Source organism: Numida meleagris, chromosome 12 (genome assembly GCF_002078875.1).
Source record: "Numida meleagris isolate 19003 breed g44 Domestic line chromosome 12, NumMel1.0, whole genome shotgun sequence".
Lineage (NCBI taxonomy): Eukaryota > Metazoa > Chordata > Aves > Galliformes > Numididae > Numida > Numida meleagris.
In genome coordinates, this window is record NC_034420.1 from 11,494,644 (window position 1) to 11,516,671 (window position 22,028).

The following is a 22,028-nucleotide window of genomic DNA, read 5'->3' on the forward strand; positions in this document are numbered from 1 at the left end:
AAAGGAGGGAGTTGTATCAAAAGATGTATTAATCTGGTGAGTTGTTCCCACTAACTTGAAATTGCTTGAACCAGGAGGGGGAGCTACTGCTTAACCAAACAGCTCTCCTGACATTTCAGCAAGAACCCGTATTGTGAAGGCAAAGCAGGAAAACTTAGCAGGACCCATCAGCAAAATTTGTCATTTTAAGCTGCTTGCTGAGCTAACAGAAGGTCAGAAAGAGAATATAACTCCAAAGAGATTTTAAGCTCAAGCTTATTAAAGAATAGCTGATAAAAGCAGATTTTAAGAACTACCCCAGTTGTATATCAGCAGTAGTAAAACAAAGAAGCTTCAGCATCTTCCCTTTCTTGCACGCAGGTATCTCTTGAATTCAGATTCCAAAGGCTGAGTTCCATCAAGTACTAAAATTCCCAAACAAGGCCTTGTTTAAAAAAATTTATTTTACAAAAATTAAAAACAAGCACTATTTACAAGCATTTCAAGTACCAGCTCTAAACCTTCGTTCCTAATCATGAATTGTTTAAGCTTGTTTAAAATGCATGACCAAGTCAAAATTTTGTTTGCCATGTCCAAAACTTTTGTGCTTTTTTTTTTGTTAAATAATGTAATTACAGAGCTGCCAAGGAAGAAAAAAGTATTATAGAATGGGTTGATTTCTAAAACTCAGAATCCCACATTGTTCTTCCATTCCCTAGCTCTGTTTCAGATGTCTTTAATGAAAAGGAGAGCTGTTTTGCAAGTTGTTAAGCGTAGAGTAAAAAAAGGGGAGAAGAGGAACAAGTTGATCCATTTTCTGAATTAATTGTGTCACAATGAGACTAAAATTTTTAGGTCGAGCTGAAGAAGACTGAAGTCAGAATATTGGTCCTGCCAAGAGGTTCTCAAGCAGAAGTTAATTTCTATGCCCTCTTATCTCTATCTAGAACAGTTTAATGCCTGTAAGAACTGAGCCAAGGCTCAGTATGGATCAAGCCACACAGAAGCAGAACTATGAATCTGACCAAATCGACTCCAGACTCCAGTAATAGCCATTCCCATTGTTGTTAAAGCAAATCTCCAAATAGTTTTAGCTGCAAGGATCGTTTTTAATGTTATCCTTTCCCAAACCTCTGCAGTGATCAAAGGGAGCATACTTTCCACAGACTACACAAAGATAAAATAAGCAAAAGATGAGGTGAAGCTGTCACCCTCACAACATGCAGAAGTTTTAAAATAAGCTTTCTAAAGCACAATTTGCAAGTTTATGTGCACGTCTGTGTCTGACTTCACTGGATTTCCAGGTCCTTATCTTAAAGGAATATTATTACACTGTTAAGTCTTCCTTGCAGATTCTGTACAGTATAAAGAGGAAAAAAACAGAGGTATACACAGTAGTTTCTGTCTTTTGCCCTTAGTATTAAAAAGATGGCAAATCACAAATGCTGGCATTAGGAATTCAGTCAACTCTCTCCAGGGTTTCAAATGAAGATGCAGCTCTTCAGCAAAACTGCAGGCCTTCTGGAGACTGTGTACTGTGCCTTTTGAGACACCGTTAGGGAAAGTGGTTGAGGACAGCAGCTGCCAATATAGTAACCATATTCTGCTGAGGGTTACCACTCATCATGGCTGCATGTTGTTGATAATAGCCAAAATGCTCATTTTCTCCTGAGCTGAGTCCACATCTTCATTTTGTTTCTGAGCCACTCCTGTGCCAAGACCATACAGCCGCCCACAATACTTTGCATCATCAATTGTATCCTCAAAAAACAACTGCGGAGGGAAAAAAAATAGGAAGGAAGAGGAATTATTTAATTGTTCCTCTAATCTGGAAAGCACCTAACCTTAATTAAAGAGCTCATCTGAAGTCAGCCACCTCTAGGATTCAGCGTAAGCAGTAAAACAAGGACTGGAAAGAAGAACAAAGGGAAAGATTCTGTGCCAATGTAAACAATTCCTCTTACTGACCATTTTGAAGTGTGATACAAAGCGCAAAAAAGAAAACAAACAGAAACACGTGGTTTGTATTGACGTTCATGGATAGAGTCTGGAGAAAGGAGAAACACAAAGGATACTGCACTACCTCTTTCATTCTGAAGAATGCCATTCCCGTGAGGAGAGAGTCGGATCCTGCCTGGTGCTGTCTTCCAATTCGCTGCAAATCCAGTTGATCTGCCACTTCTTGAAGGCCGCCCTGCAATGAAAACGGACTAGAGTTTATTTTCTAATAGCTTTGTGTTACAATAGGTGCCACATTTCTCCAGAACACAACTCTTAGATATTGTATGCAGCCTCCAGCAATATACACACCCCAGCTGTGAGTGAAAAATATTGTTCAAGAAAACAGAAATACTCTACTCAAATGTAGGTACGTCGCTTTCCTGTTGCAGATACACAAGATACACTCACAGGTTACAAATGCTGCACCTTTCCCACCCTTTCCTGAACCAAGGCTGTGATTCAGGACATAAATAATTTTCAACCCTCTGAGTGCCTAGCAATTAATCAAGTCATGCAGTAGTTCACGTAAGACAAAAACATTTCACTTTGCACAGGGGAAAAGATGTGATTCACAATGTTATGTGAACATTCCCTATATAATAAACATATTGACAAGCTTATAACTGGGGAGGCAGTACCTACTAGATACAAACTCAGCCTTAAGTGCCTGTGTGTGATTACTAGATTTGATATTCCAGTTTAGAGAGACAACATATGCAACAGTTCCGTCATTTGGCTTCCTGTGTACGCGCAAGGTTGTTGCCCATCCCTTGTTTGCATCAAAGATTGCAAGTACCTTGAGGTTTTTGCAGCTCTTCATTAAGTATTTTACATCATAGATAGATGGGAAGAAAAGGTTCAAGATATGGAAAAATTCATGTTCCTCTTCAGGTAACCTGGAATCTGTCAGCAGCTTCACCATGTAGCCAAAGTCATAACCACTGAAAATAAACACATATAGAAACCTGATAAACAGACAATGCTTGGACTCAGTTGGTACTAGTGTCACATTCTTTGCAAGAGGGTGTTTTTCTATACTCACAACCTTTTTTCCCCACAGAGAAAGACTGTAACAGCAAAAGAATTTGCAAGCAACACATGCACCAAATTCAGATGACAGCAGGCACTGATAGAAAATGAAGTACCAAGTGTCCTTAAAGTTCACCTTTACAAATTTAAACTTCTGTTAAGAACTGCACAGCTGCTAAAATACTTCTCCTTAAGATCTGTGCCAGTGTCCATGGACCAAAGCAGTAGTATTTAAGCCAAAAAGAGACATCTCGCTCTGTAGCACCAGTGGTCATCTCAGACCTACCTGTGAAAAGACAGCCATTTCACACTGTCACTAAGGACGACCCCCGAAGTCATAAGCAGCTCGGCAAAATGCAGGGTATCGATCCCTTCCTCTTCGTGCTTCTGGAACTGCAGCCCAGAGCTTGCAAGGAGGTCTATGGAATCCTGAGAGTACATATCCTCCCTGAAGGAGAAAAGCAGAGCTTTGCAGTCAACGTGCTAGCAAGTCAGGCTCATTTCAGATAAATTCCCCACACATCGCATTTTGGAACATGAGAGTGACCAACAGGCTATCTATCTCTGGGTTCCTGTTTGTGTCTCTAGAAAACTCAGATCACTTTTAATGCCATTACTCCTAATTTAACAAGATGTTCTGCAGTCTTAACTGCATATTAATCCTAGAGCAAAATCCAAAGAATCCACCTCCACAGAACTGACATTCTGAAAAAGATCACTAAGGTAACGGAAGCACCACGGATGATGAGAGAGAAAAGGGAAGTCACCCCAAAGAGGAAGACACACACCTCTAAAGCACCAAACACCACTGCTGTCTACATTTTTCCTCTTCACATCACAGCATGATACTACCTTATTATTATCTGCAATTCTATCTGAGAGAGCAAACAAAATTGCATAATACTTGACTACAGGGATGAGTGATGATATGCTTGGAACAGAGCTGAACAGGCACCTGAGTTTTATACTTGTGGGTTCCATGTGGAGGTGGGGGACATGACAACACAGAACAAAACTCATATCAAAATAACTTTGAGTCAAACAGTGTTCACAGAGTCAAAACCTCCTTGTTATGATTTCAGTGCTTTTTAAGAGGCTGACAGAGCTGTGGAAGTAAAAACTGCAACTTCTGTTTTCAAGAACGGTGTGATCAGCTTATATTAACAGGTTTTTTTGGTAACGTTCTGTTTCACAAGAATACTGGCTCCCAAAGAGCATGCACTATGGCCAGAGAAACTTTCTCTATTTGCAGGCAGCTTTAGTGGCATACATGCTGAACTTCTCTTTATAATTACATAGGAAGAGATAATGAAACTTGCTTCAACCGTAGCCCAGGAAATCATAGCATGGAAGAGACAAGAACAACTGCCACCCTCCTTTTAACAAGATTAATTCTCCCAAACAAACACACGTGATAATTCCACCAACACTGTTTCCTTTAGATGCCAGTTTGCCCTTTAGCAAAGCTGTGTAAAGTGGCGTTTTCCTTTTTGCTGAAAATAGCACATCCACCTTTACTTAGTAGAAAGAGGTATTTACATATTTACATATGCATTTAACTGATTATATTATATAGAAATATATAAAAAGTGTATGAAGTTTAAGATCATAACATTATTCCAAGAAATAAGATTAAGGCACGCCGAGTTTCTCGGCAGAGGCTATTTATCAAGGGAAAGTATATTAAGGACTACCAGAAATCCCACTCAAATTCCTGTCATGCCAAAATTGAGTCTCACATGATCTGTACTAGTATCTCAGTTTTTAATGCTCAGAACCAACCACTGATGATGAATATATATGGACTTCTGTATTTCCCAAAGACAAGCAACACTTCAGCAGTAGGCAGCAGATATATTCCCTAGCGCAGAAGACTCACGTAAGGTTGAATTTGAAGTTAAACTGCCAGGTGTTGATCCCAGAAGGATATTCTCCTTTCTCATTTGTGAAAGTCAGGCCCAGCTGGATAATTTTCAGAAGGTCAACATTACACCGAAGAAGCTGGTACTGATAGTCTATGGAACTGCGGAATTCACCAATTGGCCTTACAACAACCCCAGGAAACTCTGTGTCCTAGAAAAGAAGAGGACATTTATCACACATTCTGGCAGGAGCACACTGAGTTCTGCACCTGCAGGTCTCAATACTGCAATCTGTGAGTTCTTCTATAAGAAAACACTTATTTTTAATCCTGTTTCATTTTCTGTTATGGACTTCAAACTGCTACAAGACAGAACTAAAATAAAACCTACATCATTTGTCAGCTCATTGCATTCACTCATTTCTCATGGGTAACCTTTCTTGTAGTTTTGTTCCTTTCCAAAACAAAGATGTTATAAGATCATCCAGTATGAGCTACTGCATAATTTAAACATCTCTTACTCGCGACGGACTAACCCTCTTATTTTCCCTATATCTACTGAAAATGATTTATTTTAAAAAAATCTATTTAGAACACGAAAGAACAGTATATATAAAGTTAAATTTAGTGCTCTCACCAGTACAGATCGTGATGAACTCCACAGTTACTAAAAAAAATAGCCAATACCTACACTGAAGGAAATTACTGCAAATCAAAACAGACCTTAGCAACAAAACGACCATACTAGTTTTTAGTCTTAGGTCAAATAACGTCTATTGACTACAGCACACACAAAAACTTTCACAGAGAATCCAGTAAATGAAGGAATTTCAGCCTTCCACATCTTCCTGTATCCGCTCATACAGCACAGCAATTAAAACAGGGCCAGAATGAGATGAAACAGAAAGCGTATTGAAGCAAGATAGTTCATTTCCAATCAACATACAATTAAAAATATGTAACTGTTTACTGTTTTCTTATACAACTACACACTCTGAAGGCACGTATCTTTTTATGTCATGCTTTATTACAGAATTCTCATATCTTTGAGTTTAGCATCCCTAGTCAAAGCTGTCATAACTTACATATCGTAACTAAAAGCAGTTAGCTATGTGACTGACTGCTAAGCAGATAGAGACTTCTAAAAGCAGAAAGAGACTCCTCCCATCTGGAGGATATTCTGCTGTCCTGAAATAAAACTTCCTGAAACACGCTGTAATACCTACAGCCAGAATATTTTTCTTCTGGAAGAATCAACATGTGAGCACGCTACAAAGGAGCCACCTCTGCTAACAAGCTGTCACTTGTGGGTTTCTTGTCCTACAGTTTCATGTCAACTTCCACAGCCAAAATAGGTGAGAAATTCACAGGACAAATACACTGGGGAAATATAAACCTGACCTGGTCCAGTTCCTATTGCATAAGCTAATACATGCTGAGTAGCTGGATATTCAGTTAATTCCCTTTTTTAAGGTGGTCTCTCTCTTCTCCGCCTTTCAATCAATCCAAAAATGATGACAAAACGCACTATGTTCTGGAACATTTCCCTAGTGATGAGCTTCCTAATTTTTCACCAATTAACTGCTAGCTTTGTTCGATATGGGACAAGGGCTAACACTTCTTGCCCAAGAACTTCCTCAGAACCATTGAGGTTGGAAAAGATATCTTGGTCCAACTTCCACATTCCCCGTTCCTTGAATAAGACAAACGTGCCAAGCACGAAACATTTACCATTGCGATGTAGCTGTAACTTAGAACAATCTCTCGGATTTTCCTCATCTCTTCCTCCAGGTTGTTGGCCCACACCTCACAGATCACCTGGCTGTTCTCCGCCAGGGCTGCTGGCATCCTGCCGGGCCCAGGGCAAAGCCAGCTCCCTCGAGTTCAGATGGCAACCGCAAGCCGTGCGATCTAATCAGCGTGCTGCATCAAACAGACAGAACAGCGCTTTGCGTGAAGAAAGAGCTACAAAAAGGAACGAGCCACCAGAGTAAGGCACGCCTCCCAGACAGCATCCCAGCAGCCCTACGCAGGCAGAGCTCCGGAGCCTCCACCACCGGCCGCCCCGAGGCAGCCGGCAACGAACAACGGCCCCAACGGCGGCCCAGGCCCGGCCTCGGCGGGAGCGCGCCTCGCCCCACAGCCCGCGCGCCGCTCGCCCCCACGAGCCCCGCCGCCTCAGGGTGGGGGCCCACCCGGCCGCCGGCCGCCGCCCTCCGCCGTACCGCGAGGAGCCTCGCACCTGCTGGAGCCCGCCGGGCCCCGCCGCACCGCCTCCCGCGGGCCTCCCGAGCCCCGCCCGCCCCGCACCGCCCGTCCGCTCCGCCGCTCCCCATCGCCTTCCCCTCCCCCAAGCGCTACCTGCCCGGAAGCTGGGGCCGGGCCTCTCGCCTCCGCGCAGGCGCGACGAGGCCTCCGGGTGAGGCGGGATTTCCGGGTTGCCGCCTCGCTCTCGCGAGAGTTATGCCAAAGCCGCAGAGGCGCGCGGTGCGGTACGGTGCGGCTCGCGCCCGGCGCGCGCTCCCGCGGAGGGGGATGGAAACGGAGGGGGCGGGGAAAGCGGAGCGCCACGCGGGGTTCCGTCCGCAGCGCGCATGCGCGAAGCCGTTGTCTTGAGCGTGCGTCTGCCCGGCCGGGTGCTCAACGCGAAGCGCGTGACGTGGCTGTGTGCGTTGTGTGCAGCGTGCAGCCAGCTCGTTAGCCGAGGAAGTGCTGCTTCTCCGTGCTCAGCAGTCGCTGTTTGACTGCTCACGCTGCATTTCTGCTGCTGCTTCAGAGTCGTTATGTGCGTGCCATTGAGTCCGTGTCCTCGCACGGCCTCAGCTGCCTGCTTGCCATTTCGGCCCCAATCCCTGGGAGAACATCCTGGCAATTCCTACACTTCAAGCATCGTCCAGTGTCTCAGGTTTAGTGCTCACGCCTCAGCAGAAACAGCTCTGAAAGTGATGATTTGCTCAACGCTGCTCTCTATCCGTTGATCTTGGTGCTGTCAGCATCTTCCAAAGTTTATTTGGAGTCAAAGTTTATCATCACAGTCGATAGCTAGCATTTTGCCAACTCAGCTCGGATCTGTGGTCTCTCCTGCTCTGTCGTGCATGCCACGTGTTAGATTTGCAGATTCGCGTTTGTCACCTTTAGCAAAGAAAATCCCACTTCTTGCGTTCCTCAGAGCTGAGCCTGGGCAAGGATTGCCTCACACTGGAGGGTTTGTCATGACCGTGCCAGCTCAGGGTGCAGGCTCACCCACAGACGGCTGTGCTAGACCCTAATGGCAGTACAAAGCAAATGAAGACATCCTCTACGCTAATCTTAGAGACTATAAATCCTTCAGATACAGCCCGTATCTGAATTGAACAGAGGTTAAAAAGAAGCACTGAGCTCTGTGGCACTCACTCTTATCACCTACTCTAGCATATGAGATCAGCAGTCCTTCCAGTGCAAGATCAAGTCCAAATAAAGCACGGGACAGCCTTTATTCTCTCGAAATGCCAGTTTCCACTTCCTGCTTTGCACACACCTAAATAGTTTGGAGCAACCGCGTTGCTGCATATTAAGTCTCTGATAAATAACAATTAGTTGCAACAGCTGAGAATTAAAAAACTCCTTCCCCCTAAGAAATAGTCTGTATTAGTCAAGAGAAAGTGTCAGTGAAAACTGTAGCACAGTGTCAATATAGAAATGAAGCAACAGCAAAAGAGACGAAATGATATGAGGCTGGGAGGGGAGTTAGGAATATTCCTTCCAGAAAAGGCTGCTTGATAAAAATATAATGGTGCAAGAAATCAGGCAGTGACAACAAGGCACTGCCAGTACTCGTGCTTGCAGATCTCTCTGCAGTTCTAACTCCTCCCAGCTTGAGATGCTGCTTACAAAACAGCAGCGTATATTGCTTCACCAGTGAGTGGCTGTATGGTGCTAACTCTGAGGGGAAGTGGTCCTTATTTTTCCTTCTGTGGAAAGAGAAACGTGGTAAGTTATGTCAAGTAACACCCTGGTTGCACAGAGCTTAGTTTATAATAGGACACTGTACAGCGTCCTATTATAAACTAGGCTGTAGTAGTATAGATTGGGGCCACATCTGCATAATAAAGACAATGCTCCTGCAAGTTACATCTTGCAATACTGTAATTACAGACTTTATGGTCGGTAAGCATATTTAAACACAACTGAGGCCAACCGCATTCTAACCTATTTGCATTCATCCTCACAGATAGAACCAATACCTGTAACTGTTTGCTGGAGAGACACCTGGTGCAGTTTTTACTTTTAGTGAGACATGACGAAAACTGCACTGCTGGTTTTTTGCCAGACTCCCCTGTAACTCACATACGTTTAACAAATACACCTTTGACCCATTCAGTTGCACCGGCATTAGCTCCTTTGTGCTCAGAACATGAGTTAGTGCATGGTAGAAGCTACTTATCGTTAGGGTATGGCTCTTTTTTATTCTCAGATGGAGCCATTCACTCTTGATGCAAAATTCTCACCTGCAGAGATGTATTCTGAACGCTTAACCGAGTGGCAGCATGTGCATATGCACAGGGAGCAGTGCCAGTGCTAACAGTGACATGGTCCTGGCTTCACATGACTTGTCTGGGAGGGGACAGCCAACTCCTGCTTGGAAACACCCTGACGCCTGTGCCTAAACCCTCATAAAGTTTCCACAGCAGTAGTGGAAGGTGAGGAGTTGTACTCTGGGCTCTGTGCAGACACAAAGGACCTCTCCTAGGCTACAAGCAGCAGGAGGTGAGCCAAGAGACAGAGCTCAAAGGTATCGCGGCTTGAAAATACACGATTGAAACTGAAGAAATAACTGAAAGGCAATGCCGTATGTATGTTTAAAATACAATTGTAGGCTTTTCTAGGAACTGTAGTTGCCTTCTGAGCTATGCAGAGCCTGGCACGATAGGAGACCCACCAGACACGACATCTAGTCCTGTATCTGACTGCACAGCGTGGCTGATGTGCAGCTTTTGTGGGGAGCAGGTAGGTTGTCCTTAAATTCTCTTTCTATAGGTTTTGTACTTTCTCAAAGTACAGGAAGACAGGGTTGTTTGCCACTGTCCGTGCACTATAAAGGTTGATTCCAGTGAAGTTCTAAAATAGAAGATTCAAGCAAGAGGGGAAAAAGGAATACCAAGCAGCTGGGCTGGTAGCCAGTCCATCACTGCAGACACATCCAGTTATTCCTGCCAGCAGCAGGAACACAATACTGGGTACAGTACGAGGGGAAGTGGGCACTTGTGCAGCCTCAGCACGGGACTGTCTGGGCAACAAGAAATGTAAGAGGGCATGAATAATGATAAAAATGTAAATTTTTAATGTTAAAAAAAAGTCTTCTTTTTTTATCAAAGCTTTCTAACAGTTTTTTTTTTTCAGTTGATGTTAAGCATTTTAAAACATGACTTGGACAAACTAGCGTTTCTGATAGCTGAAATGTAAAAGACAAAGCAGATCTTAGCTGTTGGAGAGATGATGAAGTACGTGGAAATAAAAGAAATAGTTTGTATTGGAATTCTTTACTGCCTAAAGCCAGAAAAACATTGATTTAGGGTTTTGTTTGGATCAAATTTTGTGTTAACTATTCAGAGATAACCTCAAAGGAACTTCTATTTTAAACAGCACCGGTTGTGTCTAATGCTCGCAAATAGCTGCAGACAGCTGAGGTCTTCACTGGTTGCTTCAGGGCCGTGTAACATGCCAAGAGAGATCAGTGCCAAACAGTTGGAAGGACTTTTTGTTTGCTGAAACAGACATGGTTACATGAATGCTTTTGTTAACCTACCTGGTGCATTCTGAATCAGAAAAGATAGTATTCAGCAAAAAAAAAAAAAAAAAAGAGCAATGGGAAAAACAAAATCCTTCAAAATGTATCTTGTTTTAACGGAAATAATGCAAAGTTTTGTTCTCTACATATGTGACAATGAAGGTAGAGTACTGAGATTTTGGGGAGAAGGAGGGTAAGCAGACGTGGCAGTACTGTTTTAAAATGGAAGGTTTTGCTCAACAAAGACTCTTGTGATAATCTGATTATTTTTTAAAAAACAGAAGAAAGAGAAACTTTCACAAACTGATAGAATGCGAGGCTCAGTCAAGCAATGGCTCTTTCTCTTCCTAGCAACTCAAAGCAGAGTTGCATTCTCCAGTGCACTCTGCTCTCTAGCCCTTTGCATGCAACGATGCAGCAGGGTTTGATTCAGCGCTGCCGTATGGAGCTGCTAATGGTAACTGAGACATCTGCCCCGCTCACATCTAATGCTGCCTATTACCAGGTCATCTAGGAGTGGATTAATCTCTTACCGCAGTAACTGCGGCCAGCACTGTTTGCTGTACTGTCACAGCAGAATCGTGTCATCGTGCTGCGTTCCGTCCCTGCTGGGTGGTTGTTGAGAAGTTAGTGAGGTACGCAGCAAAAGGGCAAGGGACATGAGTCATAACAAGGGAAATTCTGACTTGATATTAGGAAAAAAATACAGGAGAGGTAGTCCAGCACCAGAACAGATCTCCCAGAGGAGCTGTGGAATCTCCTTCCATGGAAGTGCTCAAAGCTCAACACAAGGCTCTCAGCAACCTGATCTAACTTTGAAGGTGGTTCTGTCCTGAGCAAGAGGTTGGGCCAAGTCCCTTCCAAATGAAATTACGTTGTTATTTTATGTAGTGAAGTAAAACATACAGAGTAAGGAAGGTGTTGGAACAGGGGCTGGAATGGAGCAAAGCACCAAAAAATGAATGGGTTATTCATTTGATGTCTTTCAAATTTAGTGGTGTTTTCATAGAGATAATGGGCACTCCTGCACTGAGAGGACCTGTGTGACAAGATGGGAACATACTATATTGCATAACATAAACTCCTTCATCAAGTTCAGGAGGTCTTTGCAATGAAGATAAGATCAGTTTGTCCCACGGCGAGTTATTTACGTTGTTCTCTTCAGACCAGCATGTTATTTGTTATTGTAACTCCTAGGGGATAGTGTTCTCTATCAGATATGTTACAGACCCAATATATTTTACCAGTGAAGTTTTGGCTGGCAAATTTGATGTGGAGGGGAAAAAAAAATCAGAAGTTCTCATGGACCGGCTCTGTTAGCTCACAAAACCTAATAGCGAGGAGCCGTCGTCTCATCTTTCAAATTCTAGGGCTCTGTGATTTCCTTAACATGTAACACATTAAGCAACAGCACCGTAGGGCACCTCTCACACATTGCTTGGGTGGGTTTTCTTAGCCAAGAAAGATTATGTTAACCTGTTGATTTTTGCTACCAAAAGTTTCCCATTTCCCATTGGAGTGTTTACAACTCGAGTGTTGAAATAGGGGATTGGGAGTTAGGGCTTGTGGTTCCAAGTGTCAAATCACTTCTTGTCTGATTTCTTTTTTCTTCCCAGAACTGTTTAATATTAGTAGTTATGCGCGCTGGCCTCATCTTTTTCTATCCTTGAGTACTTAGGAGCACAAGTAGGAGGAAGGAGTCCAGCTTTTCTGTCTGCTGCCCATTGATTTGCACACTAATCCACTGTAGGGAAACAGCTGAAAACATTTGCAAATAAACAGAGTCGCATTTGTGGGGCTGTACCCAGAACGCTATCATCCAGTCTCCTGGATAATGTGATGGTTTCTTTTTGGCAGTGTATTTCTCCTTTCTGAAACACCGCAAGAGGAGCACTCCCAAGAGGCTTGCTATCATCTCAAAGGTAATAGAATATCATCTCTCTAATGAATCATTTTCTAACTGTTTGTACCTTAGACAGGTGCCTTGGAATCTTCTTTCTACCTTCCTGTGTGACCTTAGGTAACATGGTTTGCCTGTGCTTGATTATTCTTCCAACTTTGAGAAGCAAAACAGATCGAATTGTGCAACAGTCAGTAATCTGTCATTCATATTATTAGAACGTATGTACTTTGTTCTTAATGTCTGTGTGAAACCAAGAAAACTTTAAGGAATGTTCTCTTAGCTTTTGCTAATTACAGTTTATGTTAAGAGCGCAGCAATATAAAAACAGCTGCGCAATAACCACTGTGACAGGCACAGCACACCTCCTGGAATAGATCTTTCTGGGGCCAAGGAGAGCAATTCAGGCCCAGCAGCTGCTTAAACCTCGTGTTTGATTCTTTCCTTTTATTCCTTTCATTTTTAAATTCAAATGTGGCAATAAACAGGCAGGTCAGAGCCAAACGCGAGGAGATCTATTAGGAGGTAGCCACCCGTGCTGTGGGTCTTAAATCCTCAAATTGACAGCTATTTCTGTCATTATCAGCCACAGCTGGACTTAGAGCCGTGATGATTTTCTCACCATGCTCTCAGACTGTAACTTACAGTTCCTCTGCAGTGAAGGCTGCACGGTGCTCTGCTGTGTTAATACTTCATGGCACAAGCTCACATTATAGTAGTCAGGTTTTTGTGATTTCACTGCTGTCAGTTTAGCAGCATGCCTTCGTTATGGAAGAGTGCACGTCTCATGTCATCGTTTGCTTGGCAGTCTGTGTAGGGCTAGGGTTCCTACTGAGTGCAGCGTGTTTGTGGGACAGATGGAGGGAGATTGCTGTGCCACAGCACACCAGTGCCACAATCAGGAGCTTTGGTTTTGGCTGTTCTTCCATTTTAGTTTGCTAACCTTACATCCCCATGGGAAAATACTAATACACATCAGGAAGTAAAGGCATTTTTGTAAGGCCTTGTTTAGAGCTTTGTTTCTTATACAGTAACGAAGGATGGACAGGGCATGGAGAGTAAATACCTTAGTTTTGCAACTGAACTTGCAGATGAAGTGATTTGCTGTTGTTAGCAGTGTATTCTTCCACCCTCCAGCTATACAAAGCTCACTCAGGTCGCTTCTTATTTCAGATGAAGAGAGACTCTGGGTATTCCACCATGGCTGCACATCGGGAGCAGGTAAAGACTCCAAGTCCATCATTTAATGAAAGTATTGAGCAGGTGCCTTGGAAAGCTGGATGAGCTGAGCAACCTCCTGAGAGAAGCGACAGACCTATCAACTCTCTGACCACTTTAGCACAACCAGGAGATCATCACTCGTCACTACTGAAACATTTTCCCAGCATTTTTTCCCTCCCAGTGGCCTGCAGCTGTAGCACTGAGTGGTGAAAGGCCTCTTATCATTGCATGCATGGCAAGATACCATAATACTCTGCATAGCCAGGAGCTGTGCCACCTGGCTGGGCCCGGTCCTCAAAGTGGTGCTGCTTAACAAACTCTTTCCCAGCTGGTGTGCCCCAGTCTCTTTACCTTGCAGGTAGGAACTCTGACTGGCACTTCAGGTATTTACCAAATTGTACAAGGCCTTTAAGGACAAGATCTTGGGCGATCAGTGGATCAGGGTTTGGAAACCTCTCCGCAGGAGTCGCTTGGATGAAAAGAAACAGGGTGTTAACCCTTGGACTTGATGAGCGAGATTTTTTTTTAATGTGAACTTCTCTGTCCCTGCAGTTCATGTAATTATACTGTGTGGGATTCATTCACGTAATCACTTCCTCACGTGCCGTAAAAGCACAGCCTCCAAACACGACAGTTTCTGTCAGAAGGCTTTTAAAATAGCTGAAGTGCTGAACTTTGACTGCTCTCTGTCCTGCCTCAAAGCAGAGCTCTGAGGTGGATCGGGAGTCATTCATTTGTGTAGATCTTTGAGATCTTCAGCTGGAGGAGGATGAAGAACCAAATACTATTTGCTCTAACGAAGAATTCTGACTCTCTAAAACTTGGAGTTTTTCTTTGGTATCTTTGTCTGTCATCTCAGGCTAAAGAAGGATTTGTGGGGTAGAGTTCTGTTAAAAGACTCAAAGTATTTTAGAGCTTTTTATACTTTTTTTTCCCTAAAGAATACCTAGATGGTGCTCCAAGCTTTAAAGATTAAGAAATTCTTTTCTAATATCAGCATACATTAGAGTAACACGGACAACACAGATAATGCTGGAAGCGTGTGACCTATGAGAGCAAATGTCCTGCCCCAAATTCAGCACGTACTACTGTGAAGCTGGAACAGATGACTCTTTGACCGGCCTTGCATTTGCAGTGGAGCATACCCACTGATAGTGCTGGCAACTGATTGTATTGCTTTTAATGTAAGCCTATAGGGCTCACAGGCACGAAGCTGTAGGGCAAGAGTCCATGAAATTACTTTCTCCTCAGCTGCCAACTTGACAAAAACCGAGATGATAGGAACAAATGTTTGCTTCAGTGAGGAAAGTTTCAGTGCTAATGAGCAAAGTTCTGTCCTGGGACAGATAAATATTGCTGACAAGTTCTGGGCAATGTTTAATATTCTGTAGCTGTTACAGAACCTGAAAGAGCTCCTAACGCTGAAAGCTGTGTTGAGAGGGTTCCTCCGTGTTGCATTACCCAAAACACACCTGCATTCAGCAGTTACTACTGAGCTGCCTCTCTTGTTTGTCCTCTCTGACGGGTGAGGAACAGGACAGCAACTGTGAATCATGCTATTTTTACTCCAGTCTGTTTTTGCAGCACAACAACACAGATAAAAAACAGGAAGGACAGAGTTACGTGCAGGGCACTAGCTGGTTATTACACTATATTATTTTAGAGTTGCATTTGTGTTTCAGTCATCCTGCTGGTACATATAATGCACATTCACCCGAGAAAACTCAAACTAACATATCCGAACTCCAGAGTCAATTCCAACTGGGGCTATGCTAGAAGACAAACAGTTATCTATGTATTTATCATATACTTGATAAACATTTTTAAATATTTACATGTTCAAATATATTGAATACTGCTTTTTGAATATCCTTATTCCAAGCATCAAAAGGACTCTGATAATTTTCTGACTCTTTTGCAGTTGCTTTGTGAAGTTCAAGTCCTTACTGTGCTAAGAGAATCGTGTTAACATCACAGGGCTCTCACACTGTACACAAGAAGATTCCTTTAGCAGATAACATTGCCGTGACTGGGAGCAAGGATTTAGAGAACGCTGTACTTTAATAAGTTGAGCGTTTTAACTCCTTGTTGTTGTGCAGTTGTTCTGTACAGAGGGCACCTGGTGCCTTCTAGACGAGTTGTACTCCCAGTACTAGAAGTGAGTTGTGTCTGTGATGGGCTAAAGGCACAGCACAAGGCAAAGTAACGTCCTGTATTAGACCTCTGTTACGGGGGAAAGGATAAGCTTCTGGGCACGTGAGGCTGCCTTCAGAATCAGTCTTCAAAGCCAAAAAGGGAGTTGAGACAAGTAGCTCTGGATCACCTGAGCATAGCAGTTCTTCATGACTGCAGGGGGAGAGCCCATGGCATACTGGGAGGGAGAACAGACTGGCGGAGTGGGGGAAGTGTTGTGATGGAGCACTGTTCCTTACCCCACAGTCTTCCATTCCTACCGATCTGAGTTGTCCAGAAGCCCTTTACAGTACAGTTCTTCGGGTACCGAGAAATCTATCCAATAAAAACAGGGAAGGAAAATTCAGTGGTCCTTAACAGCTTTGTTACTATGTTCTTCAGAATGTAAAACAATACAGGCTGACATAGGACCACCTGTACCACATACGTTTCAAATGCAAAAGCTCTGGTACAGGACAGCAGCACACGCTTAACTCTTGTTGCTTGCGCACAGGAAGAGAAGCTCTGGGTTGCCCTGAAGATGTCTGCCCTTGTCCTCGGCTCAGGCCTGCTCATATTCACTGCCTTAATGAACTCTGTTTCTTGGTAAGATTGTTCAGACAAAAGGGGCTTGAGGAAAAGCATTTTTGTGGAGGGGGGATAAGTGGATTGTGAAAAGATGAGTGACTGAGAACGCTTATTCCCCACAGGTATGTGCAAAAGATTTGGGAAACTTCCGGCTACTTCTGGCAAACAACATGGCTGAAACTTTACTACCTGTTGGAGGGAAGGGAGTGGTCACTTTTCCTCTTCGGTGAGTTCCTCAGGTTAACACCCCTTTGCTGTACAAGAAACCATCCATGCGATGCATCTAAAATGGAACATGGATGTGCCATCCTCAGCTCACTGCTTCCCGCACTGAAAAGCACGTGGAGCCTTCCAGGCCAGCTACAGCTGACAGCACAGCCATGCTGCCTTTGGAGTGCTTCCTCATTAGACCCATTACACAGGTTAAAAATTTCATCCTTTTGCTGCTGCTGAAAGCACAGAAATAGCTTCCCTAAGTAGACATAACTCTTAGCTCCTGTGAGAAGAATGACTCAGTAGAACTAATTTCTGAAAACTGAAGTAAAATTAGCGAATTTTACACTTGCTGTAGTACATACGCAGCCCTTCTCCATCTGTAATTAACTCAAACAGGCTCGGCAAGGGATGTTGCAAGACCCCAAGGATCAACTCAACCTTATCCAATATGTATTTAAAAATCAGCTGTGAGATAGATCCGCAGTCTCCCAGAAAAGCCCCCGGTTTAGGCAAATTTTAGCCTATGGGGCAGTTGTGCAGTTTAACCTCCTCACCATTCCCTAGGTCTTAGCTGGGTTTCAGAACCTATATTCCATTTTAAAGCATCACAGTGCAGGGGACCCGGCACACGTGGCTCCTAGTAAAATCCTCTGGATGTTACTCCACTGTATTTTTTAATCTGTCCATAGCTCCCAAGGTATTTACATATCCCTGTCTCTTCATCACATCACAGGGGCTGCATTGGTTCCTAGCCTTGCTTTCTGGTGCTTCAATGGAATCCTTTTGGTGGCTGATGTAACAGGAAAGCCAACTTTCATTACTCGGTATCGCATTCAGCTGGGCAAAAATGATCCTGTAAGTATTTCTCAGTGTGCTTCTTCTGCTGGCTACATACTTCTTGCAGTCTGTTAGTTCAGGAAAGGGGAGAAGAATCACTTATGCTTTTCTCTTCCAACCAGATGGGATCCAAGGAGAATGAGGCTAAGTCTTGTATACCTACTGCAGAGGAAGGCAGTTCTTGCAATTAGGCTGCTGATTAGATCTTGGTAGTCCACTTGTTAAAAAGTTGATCCTGCAGCTAACTAATATGAAAACAGCCAACAAATCTTAAAGCTCTTTGTCCTTCCAACTCAAAGCCACAGTGCTTCTGGAATCCTGACTTCTTTTTTACAGGTGGACACACAGAAATTGCGACAAGCCATCTACACAGCGCTGTTTAATCAGTTCTTTGTCTCCTTTCCCATGCTCGTGCCCATGTTCTATGTAATGAAATGGTGGGGCAACACCTTCAGCAAGGAATTACCCACTTTCCAGTGGTTTCTTGTGGACCTGAGCATCTTTACCTTAATAGAGGAAATCCTCTTCTATTATTCACACAGGTGAGCTGAGCACAGGAACAGGACTCTGGTTTGCCCCCATGCCGTTAAGCTCATACACAGCAGCGGTCCTAGTCCAGCCTCTTCCATCAGTCTTGTATTTAACCCATCCTTACTGCTTGAGGTGTAGCTGCTGTACTGCTGCTAGGAACTATGGTGAGCAAAAATGGGTGAAAACTACAGAAGTGGCAGCTTAGAGGCGGAGGAGGAGAAGAACAGCTCTTTTCTTTGAAAAGAGGAGAACAGGACTGACTATCCTGAAGGAAAAAAGCTTAAGAATACAGTGACTGATGTCCTCTTCTCCTGAATAGCACCTACAAAACACGGCCTAGCTCCTGACACTGCAGGCTTTCTGAGCAGTGACTCCAGCAGTGGAGGATGAAACTGAAGCAAGGAAGGAAAAAGCCTGCAAGACCGTGCAGGACTAAGCACAGCGTTCTCAGAAATACATAGAGTTCCCTTGTGGGCAATGGGAAACAGAAAACACAAGGGGCCAGTTCCTACTAAGGGCCCAGGGAACCTAAAATCCTGTCTCTAATTGTTGCCAGTAGGAAAAGTCGGAATACAGAAAATATGAAGTGAGTCTCTCACTAAAATGTACTCCCAAGTCTGAGCAAATCAGTCTTTCATAGGCCTGATTTATGGGATGTATCAGAACTTAAGTTTAACATCAACCAGCAGACAGTGGAACCACTGAATGAGGGCTCAGCGTTAATGAGAGGAAACCAGGGATCCTACACTGTCATTCCTGGCTGCTCTAAGATCTGTTTTAAATAGGCACAAGCAAGTCCCCGGGGGAAGTTCTGTTACTCGACGTTCCTTTCTTATGGGGTGCAAAACTACACTGCTGTGTTTTCTCTACTTAGGCTTGTTCATCTCCCGTTCCTGTACAAGCACATTCACAAGAAGCACCACGAATGGACAGCCCCCATTGGCGTGGTCTCCATTTATGCTCACCCATTAGAACACATAGTAAGTGGCTTCTCCCATGGTCACCTTCCTCCTCCTGCATGGAGTGTGGTTTCCATGGGATGAGGAGCAGTGGTAAGAGAAGCAAAGCAAATGCTCCCTTGGAATCTTCTTTCTCCAAAGAGGAAGCCACGCTGCGTTTCCAGGAAACCTAGCTGTAGAAGTGCTGCAGTGCCTGTTTGTACTGCACTTCACTGGCTTTAAGAGCACAAATCCAGGGGCCTCCAATAGATGAGGAAATGTCTGAATGGTGTTTCCTTGAGCACACAGCTTCAGAAGATTCCACTTCTAAATACCATCTCCTGTTAACAGTAGTCCTCGGCTGCTGCAGCAGCTCTTTGAGTCTCCCTCCGACAGTCTCTGGGTAAAAGAATGGCTTTTTGGTGCAGTAAGCTTGATCTGGGCAACGACAGCTATTTGTGCCACTGGTAGGACACAATGAAGTGATGCAGCTGAGATCATCACGTTGCTGCTCGTGTCCACACATCACGTGGACCTAGAACCCTTTTACAGCTTGCTTTCCCAAGAGCAGCTTCAGCAGTATTCCAAGGTAAAGCTGAAATTCTCCCCTCTGACTCCGGGGTGAGTTACTAGAATCCTGCTGCCCTCATAGCCCTCGTTTGATTTCACATCTTTCGTTACAAGTTTAGGGATCTTGGACGCTGACTATATAGCACAGTGAGTAAACTTGAGTTAGCTCAGAGTAAAATTATCTTTGATGATTAGGTAGTTTTAGTAAGGTATTTTCAGAGGGATCTGCCCCTTACGCTGTTTGCACAATACCAATAGGCCCAGGTGAAATAATTCAGCTCCTAGAGGAGAGCCTGCTTGCTGTGGCCCCATTAATGAGGCTGTTTGCTTCTCTTTTCTAGCTCTCCAACACGCTGCCTGTCATGACTGGCCCGATGCTCATGGGGTCTCACATGGTTTCAATCACAGCGTGGTTCTCCCTTGCTCTTGTAACAACAAGCATTTCACACTGTGGCTACCACCTGCCCTTCCTACCGTCGCCAGAATTCCACGACTTCCATCACCTCAAGTACGTCCCAGCTTCCATTTCTCCTCCTTCCTGTGCCCTGTCACTGCTGGTAGACAGAGCTCCTTTCTGCGAGTCAAGTGATTTTGCATCATTCACGTACAAGCAGAGAAACCCATCCGGTGCACCTCATAGCACACCAGAATGCTGTCAGGTTTTAGAGCAGTTAAACAGAGCTTTGGTTTTCAGATGATTCCAGCTGCCTTCCCACACAACTGCCATCCACCTCAGGAGAGCTTCTCTAAAGCACAAACACAGCAGCCGAGTCCAAGTGTTTCAAGTGTCCTGAGGTGACACGAGAGGAAAGCATGTAGCATCTAAAGTAGCAGCTATCAGCTGGATGTTCCCCAGCACAAGCACAAAGTTCCCTGCAAGGCTCTTCATGGGAATTCAGAAGATACTGTGTACGATCTAGAGCAAGGGCAAATCACACGGCACAATAGATCTGCAGCAGGAGTCTCCCTGTCTCTTTCCCATACACTGAGATTAGCGATGGTGATCAGGTAACGCCTTGGCCAAAAAGCCTCAACTAACCCTTCTTGGCAAAGGTTCTCAGCCCCCTTTTACACTGGAGAGAGCAAAGTTTCAGTACAGTGTTCAGGGATACTTACCAAAATAGGGGAAGAATAGTCTCCATCTCCCTGCTGCACATTGAATTCATACAAACACTTCCTCAAGCAGTTTGCTTCTCCAATAGAAACAGAAGATGTGGCAGTTCTAATGCGACCTAAGTGCAGGGCAGCACCCAAAATGTGGGCCCAGTTCTTGTTACCAACCATTTCATCTGCAGCTCACCTCAGATCTGTCTGGGCAGAACGGCTGTGCCAGCATCTGCGGTGCTGGGAGCATGGCAGCTCCACATCCCTAGGCAGCCTGGTCTCAAGAAATGGCAAGGTGGGTGCCCAGCTGCTCCCACAGCTCTGTGCCGCTGGGCAGTTGTTCAGAGCAGTTGTTCAGTGCCATTCCTGGATAACGATGTATCGAGGGGTTCGTCAGAGCTGTGAGGCAGACAAGTACAGCAGCAGCAATCAGGTGAATGCCTTACCAGGGCTCTGAAAGGAGATGGAAACAGGAAGGGTGAGGTAACTTCAATAACTTCTAGTGATGTTTATTCTCTGTTACACTTCCAGGTTCAACCAGTGTTATGGAGTCTTGGGAGTGCTGGATTATCTGCACGGAACAGATGAAGTGTTCAGACAAAGCAAAGCCTACGAGAGACACAGGGTGCTCCTCAGCCTCACACCACTCTCCAAAAGCATCCCTGATATACCCAAGAGGGCAGAGTGAGCCCCACCAGCCTGCAGCTCCTGCAGAGCCCAGGGACAAGGAGAGAAAGAGACAATGATTTACACTAATTAGCATTTTACTTGGGAAACAAGTTATTATTCACAAGTAACGAATCTCAAAACTGAGCTTAAACATGATACTTGAGATATCTGCACCCACTGCCTGTTATTTTCCACCTAAAGCATGAAAAAACTACTCTAGAAAGTTGTTTCTAAACCATTGCACTGCTTCTTGGTTCCAGATACCTGCATGCAAGCGAGATGCATTCTAGGCTACATGGTTTTGGGAACTGCTGAATTATCATTAAGGTTGCTATAACAATTTTTCATAGACCATGCCACGGCGTCTTCCAGCAGCATCCTATAATACCAGTAAGATCACTGTAACTACATACCACAGGAATTAAACCCGCTACTTCCCTGAGACTTAGCTTTACCTGATGTCAGGAGGCCTTGGATGTGCGATGCTTTGTCCTGCAGCCCCCCAGGACGTCAGTGAGACCATGGCTTTAGACACCTCCTTCATGCACACAGCAGGCCTCCTTTCCCCTCAGCAGTTTTTCCACTCTGTAAGATGTTAATGCAGGCCTGATTTCGGGGCTGTTCATCCTCACCACTGACTCCACA

At 44.3% G+C, this 22,028-nt stretch overlaps 2 protein-coding genes across 12 annotated transcripts; one reads left to right on the top strand and one right to left on the bottom strand.

Annotated features, from left to right (window-relative positions):
- CNOT8 (CCR4-NOT transcription complex subunit 8) lies at positions 424-7,368 on the bottom strand. 3 transcript variants are annotated; one of them, XM_021410630.1, is made up of 7 exons: positions 7,232-7,368; positions 6,602-6,793; positions 4,889-5,082; positions 3,296-3,457; positions 2,777-2,921; positions 2,063-2,173; positions 424-1,752 (listed from the first exon to the last, which is right to left on the bottom strand). In XM_021410630.1, the coding sequence occupies exons 2-7, from the start codon at positions 6,716-6,718 to the stop codon at positions 1,603-1,605; spliced, it is 879 nt and encodes a 292-aa protein (XP_021266305.1). In that variant the 5' UTR covers positions 6,719-6,793; positions 7,232-7,368; the 3' UTR covers positions 424-1,602. The 3 variants fall into 3 exon arrangements, with proteins under 3 accessions (XP_021266305.1, XP_021266304.1, XP_021266303.1); XM_021410629.1 differs by lacking the exon at positions 7,232-7,368 and adding an exon at positions 7,113-7,176; XM_021410628.1 differs by lacking the exon at positions 7,232-7,368 and having other exon boundaries at positions 6,602-7,010.
- Positions 7,523-21,556, top strand: FAXDC2 (fatty acid hydroxylase domain containing 2). Of its 9 annotated transcripts, none has more exons than XM_021410623.1 (11): positions 7,523-9,856; positions 10,250-10,350; positions 12,495-12,559; positions 13,711-13,758; positions 16,445-16,536; positions 16,641-16,744; positions 17,468-17,589; positions 17,908-18,113; positions 18,977-19,082; positions 19,952-20,118; positions 21,246-21,556. In XM_021410623.1, coding segments are annotated over exons 2-11 (1,068 nt in total). In that variant the 5' UTR covers positions 7,523-9,856; positions 10,250-10,349; the 3' UTR covers positions 21,403-21,556. The 9 variants fall into 9 exon arrangements, with proteins under 9 accessions (XP_021266298.1, XP_021266295.1, XP_021266297.1 ...); XM_021410620.1 differs by lacking the exon at positions 21,246-21,556 and having other exon boundaries at positions 7,523-9,641; positions 9,726-9,856; positions 19,952-20,339; XM_021410622.1 differs by lacking the exon at positions 21,246-21,556 and having other exon boundaries at positions 7,523-9,641; positions 9,736-9,856; positions 19,952-20,339.

What these genes read in the sequence shown, in the direction of transcription:
- CNOT8 (XM_021410630.1), bottom strand. Translation starts at nt 6,718, where the DNA reads ATGCCAGCAGCCCTGGCGGAGAACAGCCAGGTGATCTGTGAGGTGTGG. An exon ending in AACTTCAAATTCAACCTTAC is followed by an intron (nt 3,458 to 4,888) that starts GTGAGTCTTCTG and finishes TTTCTCCTTCAG; the next exon opens with GGAGGATATGTACTCTCAGG. An exon ending in AGAGCTGCAAAAACCTCAAG is followed by an intron (nt 2,174 to 2,776) that starts GTACTTGCAATC and finishes TTTTCATTGCAG; the next exon opens with GGCGGCCTTCAAGAAGTGGC.
- FAXDC2 (XM_021410619.1), top strand. An exon ending in AGCTGGGCAAAAATGATCCT is followed by an intron (nt 17,590 to 17,907) that starts GTAAGTATTTCT and finishes TCTTTTTTACAG; the next exon opens with GTGGACACACAGAAATTGCG. An exon ending in CTCTTCTATTATTCACACAG is followed by an intron (nt 18,114 to 18,976) that starts GTGAGCTGAGCA and finishes TTCTCTACTTAG; the next exon opens with GCTTGTTCATCTCCCGTTCC.